At 41.3% G+C, this 8730-nt stretch overlaps 1 protein-coding gene across 1 annotated transcript; it reads right to left on the reverse strand.

The window, feature by feature from the left end:
* Positions 1 to 1305: 1305 nt before the first annotated feature.
* On the reverse strand, positions 1306 to 6674 carry LOC119719458. The gene is made up of 2 exons (XM_038188929.1): positions 6211 to 6674; positions 1306 to 4655 (listed from the first exon to the last, which is right to left on the reverse strand). The coding sequence occupies exon 2, from the start codon at positions 4653 to 4655 to the stop codon at positions 2604 to 2606; it is 2052 nt and encodes a 683-aa protein (XP_038044857.1). The 5' UTR covers positions 6211 to 6674; the 3' UTR covers positions 1306 to 2603.
* Between the last annotated feature and the right edge of the window lie 2056 nt (positions 6675 to 8730).

Below are 8730 nucleotides of genomic sequence, written 5' to 3' on the forward strand. Positions count from 1 at the left end.
TGCAAACATAAAAAAAAGCTTAAGTACCAAATTATTATGAAGTACCTTAATAACTGGACTTCTTATATCGAGTTGTTGCTTATAATACAGGGCAACCATTTGTCAGCATCTTCTTCAACTGCCACTGATGCATACAGGAGGCAAATCGGTCGACTCCCGTCATCAGGCGGTTCATGAGAACTGCACAGACTCCCGAGTCCAGGAGGGTTAATTTGTCCGACGGCGAGTCCATGAACATGTGGAGCGGTGACTGCATGGTCGCCCATGCGGTGTTCCACTTCCACTGTCCCTGCTCGCTTCCGGGTTTTTTTTTATTCTAGTACTGGCTGTAGGGTATCACGCGCTACCGACTTTTACTGAACTGCTATAGCGATTGACGTCTAATTTTCATGGCAACGGGTATGCTGTCATTGTCAGGAAAAGTGGTATTTTTTTTTCATTTTCCAAAACTGGCTTTTTTACAAAAACTGCCCCCAATTTACCATTCTGTATTTAGTTAGTCCGCATTTTGTTTGCAATCGATTACACACGAAAGGGTACAAGATAGCTGGACTGATTTCCCAACCTTACCATCCCCTACATCTAACTTGCTCTGTTTCATCTGAAGTGGGGTCAGGGAAACAGACTTCAGGAACTTGATTCTTTTTCTTGGTTTTTCCAGCATCTACGAACACAAAACTCTAACTATTTGCTATAAAATACTAACCCCAAATCCATCCATTTTTGAAAATTACAGAAAAAGCAAATGTTTTATATTCTAATAAAGAAGCATACTCAATTTGTGCATCAGTAATAGCTTATACCACATTATATCTTGTACCGGCGTTTGATTGCAGCCGTGGCATCTCCAAATAAGGATATGGCACTCCACAGAAGGCAACTCATGCAGACAAATCAAGTGAGCAAGGTGATCATCCGGCTTAGGGGGTTAATTGTGTTGGCAAGATGCGCTCCTTGGGAGGATGCTTGGGCATTATCCGAGCTGTCTAAGCAGGCTGCTCGTGTTGTGGTGTTACCAATCCAGGGGCGCGGCGGAGGGGAGAGATAACGGGAGGAGGAAGTGGCGGATTTTTAAATCGTTTTCAGTTAGAATCAATATACGACTGCATGATATGTTCCAGGTGGTGCGATAGGGTCAGCACTGTCATGGTAAGCAGTGGGTTCTCATCACAATTGAAAGGATACGTTGTAGCACTCTGGATCATTTTACCTGCTCGCATGTGATTCACATACTCAACATGAGTACTACGGGATAATAATGCTTACGGCAGACGCCATAATTAAAAGAACCAAAGGACAACTTCATTGACAGAAAAACTGAAGCTCGTTGAAGAGCATGCATGGACCGAATATCTTTATTGAAAATCACTTCTCAGCTGTATCTTGGCAAAGGTGTTATTATATTATGATATAAACCAGAAATAAGCAAAACAGTTTCGAATTCATGACTAGAATTCTAGGAAGGAATCAGCCCCCATAAAGGAATCAAAGCCAGCAAAGCAACCAAAGTTTCAGCCTGCCCCTGGCCGATAGAGTGTTGCAGCTGTTATAACAGAGGCTAAAGGTAGACAAGTGAGGGCAGACAAGTACGCGCAGATATGAACACTATCTTAAGTCCCGGGAGGATTCGACACGAATCCGGGTCGGATTTGACTTTTGAATCTTTTTTTTTGCCGTGCCCTTTGACCCGGAAATGTGTCATTTTGACACTAAGTTTCGTTATTTTGACCGTGAAAGTTAAGTGTCAATTTTTGCACGACAATTAAATTGTCGTTTTGAGCCAGAAGAGTTGCAGGTCTGACCCTGAACTTTTCAGGGCATATTTTTGGCACAGAACTCGGCGAGTGTATATTTATTTTCCGCGTGCAAACGATTGGTTTATTAACGAGGCTTTCAAATTTGCATTTGTCTTTTGTGGTGCTCCATATGAACAATGAAATACATACGAATGACGATATGATAATATATGACAGATACGACAATATGCACTTTCGAGACAAACGCTCAGCCTGTACACCGGCCGTGAATCACTTGCATCATTGCGACTAAACCGATTTTAGTTTGAAATGTATCACCATTTACACAGAAGATATTTTACTAATAAAGATGCAAAAAAAAATGTCATGTGAGCACTGCTGAACTCTCTTGGTTAGAAGACATAAGTGAGGAATATTGCTACGAGTGGAAAGTTTTTAGGCCATTTACATGAACACCGTTGAAAATTCCAGTTGAATCCAGTTCAACTGGTTTCGACTAGTTTCAACGTGCAAAGTTGAACTGGGAATTGGTGACTGGTTTCAACTGCATTTTTGAACTAGTACAAGTGGCTTGTAACCAGTTCAACCATTCAAAACCAAATAAACCAGTTCAAACCAGTCACCAATTTCCAGTTAAAGTGGAATTTTCACCTGAACATGGTTTATACAACAAACCAAGACTGCAGTAACATTGACAAATAAACAACGTTGGGACAAAGTAAGTTTGAAGAACCGAAATCACGTTTAAGTTCTTTCCATGGTACACCCATTAAAAACACTTATCCTAGCGTTCATACATATGTAGTATACCAACTCAAAGTAAATAAAAATGCAAATCGGAAGTATTCACTTCCAAAATATGTCCGAGATAACAAAACGGCGATAGTTCAATACAGATACAATTAACCATGCGTCAAACCACATTGGATTTGCGGAGAAAAGTTCTCCCAGACGAAGAGCAAGCCTGCTGCTTGCACCGGCGTAGCTTATTATCCTTTGCACACTAATTTCAACCTCGATGGCATCTCGCAAGTTTAGATCATCAATGATTCTGTTGTCAAGATAAACTTGAGGATGAAAGAAACTGGCGAGTTCTCTGAACATGAGCGATACCCTATTGAACGTTCCAAGCATGGAATAGTCAGACTTCAAGGTCAGTAGGATGATCTTTTGAATTATCTCCCTCGGTAAAGAATTATTGCCGTTGTAGTCAATGTTCCGCTGAGACAATGGTGCTTGATTGTTTTCATCTGGGAGAAGGATGTCTGCTTCGTTCGCATCCATGGGATCGTAAGAAACAGCGACTGGCACGACATGTGGCACACTTAACGACAGGTCCTCTTCTGTGTGGTTGTTTGCTGTGGAAGCATCGGGGAGAACGAAGTCAAAAACTGAGGTGTTCGCCGGCTGAACACTCAGGTAATGTTCACCTTGATCCTCTGCCATATGACCAAGCATGACAATAGGACGGTCTCTGTCAACACTTCCAGAGGGAGACAGAATGTTGGAGGCGTGCGGACCAAGGCTCGAGAATACAACTATATTAACATTGTATATCCGAGCTGCCCTTTGAAGGGTTAAATGGTCACCGTGTGTTCCATCCCTATCCATTTGCTCAAGGTAAGCGTTTAAGTCGTTATCAGGCACATATTCCTCCAGAGAGATACCACCGATTGTTGTCGGGTTCATTCTCAAGTCTCTGACAATTTCAGTGCGCAAAGCTCTTGCACAGAGTTGTATCCCGATATTTTGTAGTTGATTTGCCAAAGCATCAAACTGGCAGTTACCATCTGGTTGTGGATCATAGACGATCGTCAGTCCCTGTGTTTGTAATGCATCAAGATGATCACTATGATCGTATGCTATGAAGTACTTGAAATGGTCTCTCCTTTCGTAATCCCCGCAGCTGTTTTCAGAATTGACTAGAATCGGATTCCCAACACGGTTGTTTTTCCGACTATAGTAAACTCTGAATGGCGAACTACATGTCAGTTTTTCCTTGGAAAATTCGTTTATTGTTGCCGCGTAAAAAGGTAACTGGTTTACCCAATTTACTCCCTGTTTCTTACAGTCGATCAAATCACACATGATCTGTTGTATTCTTTGGGAACGTTCCACTTTTCCCTGGGATTGGGGGTAATAGGGGGAACTTATCATTACTTTTACCTGCAGACTTTCCATAAGCTGCTCAACAGCTTGGTGGAATTCGAAGCTCCCTTCGTGCTCTATAACTCGTGGCGGCCCGTGTTCTAGGTAGATCATCGTCAAGTGCTCTGCGATAATCGAAGAATCCCTCATTTCTACGGCACGAAGCCAAGTATACTGACTGAACACGTCAACTACCATAAGAACAAAGCCATAAGAGACGCCTTTATATTCCACAGCCCACTTTGTGAGGTCGATAAGATCGATCTGGTGGCGAGCATGAACTTCTTTCGCTGTGATGGGCCGGAAGGTTGCCCTGTCGTGGAGCCTTGCTTTAAGAGGCCGATACTTGTTGGACTTGCCAATATATTTTTGAACATTTGTCCTGCTCAGTCCCGTGTAAACAGAACGGAGCTTGATATTCAGCTTTCTTGCTCCACCTCCTCCTGTGGCTGCCACGCCCTGTTTGACGATGCTTTCGAGATCGCATTCTTTCACAACTCTTTTACCATCAAATAGCAACGTGTGCCCATCTTCTGCAAGACTGAACTTTTCTCGGTTTCTCCAGAAGCGAACAAGTGCTGTCCTCTCTGCCTTGGTCCTGTCACGTACTGGAACAACGAATGTCCCTTTCAGTAATGCGACGATTACCTCGTATGTTTCTGCTTTCATCGCACGCCTGCCAACGCCAAACACCGTGACGACTGAAATGCCAAGAAGAAGAACAGCTAGCACAAACTTCATGTTCAGCATCTGTAATCAAGAGGAAACAGGAGGTTGGAACAGACTGGACCATGGACTTTGAAGAACTTCAATTCCGTTTTGATAACTTCAAGGCTGGTTGCAGTAATACATGCTCTAAAACGAATGTGAATAATTTCCACACTGCAAAAACTGTAGTGTTAATTTAACACCATTCGGTTTCTATATAGTACAACACCAGTAAAATTTAACACCAAAATGGTCCTATATAGATACCAATGGTGTAAATTTAACACTGCAGTTTTTGCAGTGCATCGACATTGCAAAACTGTAAGCTTTGTGTCTACAGCTCCAGGCCTATCGATAGCACGATCTCTAACGTGCGCAAATGAATAAAGTTGATTAAAAGGGTAGAGGGCGCACTTTGAATAGCCCGTTTTATACTCCGCGCTACTGCGGGCAACCGGATATAATTGCCTACAATTTTGTTTTGTAATTAAGAATAAGAGAAAAGAAAACACAAAAAGTGCCATATGCCACAGGAAGGCTTGAGATTGAACAGCAAGTTCAATTCTTTGACTAAACCATCCTTTCCACAAAATGGACCGGCTCTCACCAATAAAATATGGGGACCGGTAGCTGTCTTGCACTAAATTGTTAAAATTGGACATTTACGCATGAATACAAATGAAGATTTTGGAGATGCCGGGCGCTCATTTTTTTATGTTAATGCATAAAATAGCAGTGCACATATTTCTGCGACCTTCGCACCGATTATGTGAGCGAAAGCTGAAGTCGTGCGAATTTCGGGCTATGCGTGTCTGCTTAAAATAAAAAAGGAAGCGCAAGATTTCCTCTTTTTTTACCCAAAAATATCATGATAAAATTTGAACAGTGACATCATTTTGGCCTCTTTGTCTGTTGCATCTAAAGCTAATGTAACAGAAATTGACCGATAGTGTAGTAAAAATGTACTACACTATCAGTCGATTGTTGTTACATTATCGGTCTTAACAGATAATGTAACAAATATTATCGCAGTAGATTGCATGCTTTTAATATATCCTTTTTGGGTTGGCGAGGATTGAAAAGTTCAGCTCAGGAAAACAAAGTCCCAACGTGAATATGATGTGGTCCCGCAAAAATTACAACGCAGACTTGTATTGGCTAAACAAATTCCTGCATGCTGTGGTTTGTCATTTATGCATACGCTGGTGATCGAAATTGACAGATAATACACAATATTTATGGAAGACTTTGACTTTTATGCGGATCGAAACTCAGAATGCTCATAATATAATATCTCACACTAGGCTCTGACAATACCCAGTCATGACATAGAAACGCCATTACATAACATTATGGTTTACTATTATAAGATGGAATGTTTGCGTCGGGGTGATATAAATCAAATTAGGTTTTGCCCTTCAGCCGATCCCGTTAGCTCGGTGGTCGAGTGGTAAGACATCTGCACTAGAAAGCAGGAGGTCGTGGGTTCGAGTCCCACCCGAGTGATTTTTTCCAACTTTCACTCGGGAGGTAACACACTGAGTATACAGTGTTCTAACGTCGGTGAAGGGCAAAACCTAATTTGATTATGGTTTACCTTCCTCACTTAAGCAGATGTAGGCCTACTGTACTAAGTTCGCAGTCTTCGCTGTTACAGGTCATGCAGGTCTGTAAAATCTTCTCTGGTTATTCTGACAAGTCAGCGTTCTTTCAAGTTGCTCTGCCGGGTTGTCAATGCAATCCTAGATGGAGAGCTTTCGTAGTACATGCACATACCATGGGTGCTGTCTGCCAGGCCTTGTCCTTACGGTTGACGGCACAGGTTTGTGGTCCGTGCGTTGCGTTCAATGATCATGCACTCCCCACATTGCATGCTCAATCCACGAGAGCATAGGTTTTTACATTACCGGCAGGCGGCGTGTATGTTATTACACTGCAGGTCGGTTTCGGTATCCGGTGTAAATGGTTTATTACATTACCGGTCTGTGCACCACATAGCATGGGCGAGATGCCTTGCCGTGTTGCATTACAGGCCAGTAATTACATTACGGATCGATAACGGAGTGGTTCATAACAATGCCTGTAATTGCATACGTGTGACATATCAGTGCGCCGGGTTAATCATATGCGGCGCACATACATTTTGCCAACAGCATATCTGCCTCCACGATAAAATTAAACGCGATAATAAAAATTGTTAACATAACGACCAAAATTATCGTGCTCCCATGCAAAAATGCACTGAACTCCGCGCGCCTCATGCGCCATAATACATGTAATAGGCAATGCGTGTGCTTGCATAAATTGTATTGTTATGGGGGGGGGGGGTCCACTATAGCCTTGCGTCTACAGCGCGTGATATTGTGCTTCTACTGCCTGACGAGTGAGAGTTTTAATTTTGGCCACATTTGCGTCTTGACAATGCGAAAAAAATGTTATTAACTGATGATGGTATAGCCCCCAGTATTTCGCATATACAGTTCAATTCAAATCAATTCAATTCATATTTTTTTCCCCAAAGTTCAATTCAATTCAAAAACATGCGCGGAGTCTAGATTCAAAAGTTTTTTTTATAGGTTTTCCAAGCCAATTTCCTAAAAGGTTCATTGACTTCTGAAAATCCGTCATTAATTTTCGTCTGAAATTGAGAATCGCTCTGAACACGCGTTTCATTTCGCTTCCAGAGCATTCAATTCCATTTTAGTTCAATCACTAAAATTGAGTAGCAGATACTGAAAACGAACAAACTTTCGTTGAATTGAAATGGATTAAAGACGTGCATTCAAATTCAGACAAAAAGGAATGACCCATTTTCAGAAGTAAATGAATATTTCAGGAGGTCGGGAAAATCTATATTAAAAGAGTGTGGTGCATGAATTGTGTACACCCTTTGGGTACAACTTATCAGGTACATGTATATACCCATGCAAACCACATTGCAGTGGACAACGTCATACTGACTATAAAATGAATATAAATTCTGTAAATGCATGTTTACTAGGAGTATTCTTTATATTAGTACTTTAGAAGGATAAACTCGATGCCGATTGTAGTCATTCAATAGCAGCTTGCATACAATTAGCGTCGATCTATATGTAAGCGAAGATAAGGCGTTCCGAATTAGGCGCTTGAACAAGACTTTGTCTTGACGGCGAGATTCTGTTATGTAGAATGGACGAGGTCCCCGCGTAGATTCGTATAAACAAAGAGTTCGCTTAGTCCATTCTTGCACGGATCTACGGTTCCAATTCTATTCTCTGCATGACTTATAAGCTATATTTTTCTCAAAACAACAAAAAAAAGTTTGTTCAAATGAATCCCATATACGTCACCACACTCTCCGTGTTTTTGAATAAGTGTAGGTTCGTAAAATTACTTTTGCGTACATAATAGTCAATGTACAATGAATGGAAGGCGTCGGTGTAGTAAGATTCATATCTCACTGCCAAAAGCAAGTCAACCGTAGTAAGATCTGTCTGACAGTGCTAAATTTTTGTTGACACAAAATACCTTCAAATCTTCTAGCTCGTTGAGTGATAAAGAAATTGCTTCCCAAGCAGCACAATTCCTGTTACAACTTGGAGACCACATATCGACGAAAATGAGACAGCAACGTCGTATCGCTGTACGTTATGCAGTTATCTGATATATCTGACGAGACTTGCATGATAGAATTATATGGTTCGTTATACGAATCTACAGTTAACTGTAGATTCGTTATGATTCTAGATTTGTGAAAATAATCAAAAATTTTAACAATAGTGTGACATCACAAAAAATAGTTTAAGACCATTTAGCGGGGGCCTTCTTTCGGTTCTTTCCGAAACCGTTCTTGTTTTACGAAACCATGGCAACCAAATTGACAAATCTTAGTCCACAGTTTTAAAGTCAACCCCGATTGGCTGGTACGCGGAGGGTCGCATACAATTTACATGCTATAATACAGCAGCGTGCTATATAATAAATTAATTATTATATACCAAATTATATTCGTTGGGCTCTGCACACGTGAATGTCTGATACGCAGACTACCCGGAGTACTGATCAAAGTTCAATAAAAGGCGAAAGATAAAACACGACAAGCTGAGCCTCATGTGGGCAAACGAATTTACAGAGG

This window comes from Patiria miniata, unplaced genomic scaffold, assembly GCF_015706575.1.
Source record: "Patiria miniata isolate m_02_andy unplaced genomic scaffold, ASM1570657v1 HiC_scaffold_8, whole genome shotgun sequence".
In the NCBI taxonomy this organism is placed as follows: domain Eukaryota; kingdom Metazoa; phylum Echinodermata; class Asteroidea; order Valvatida; family Asterinidae; genus Patiria; species Patiria miniata.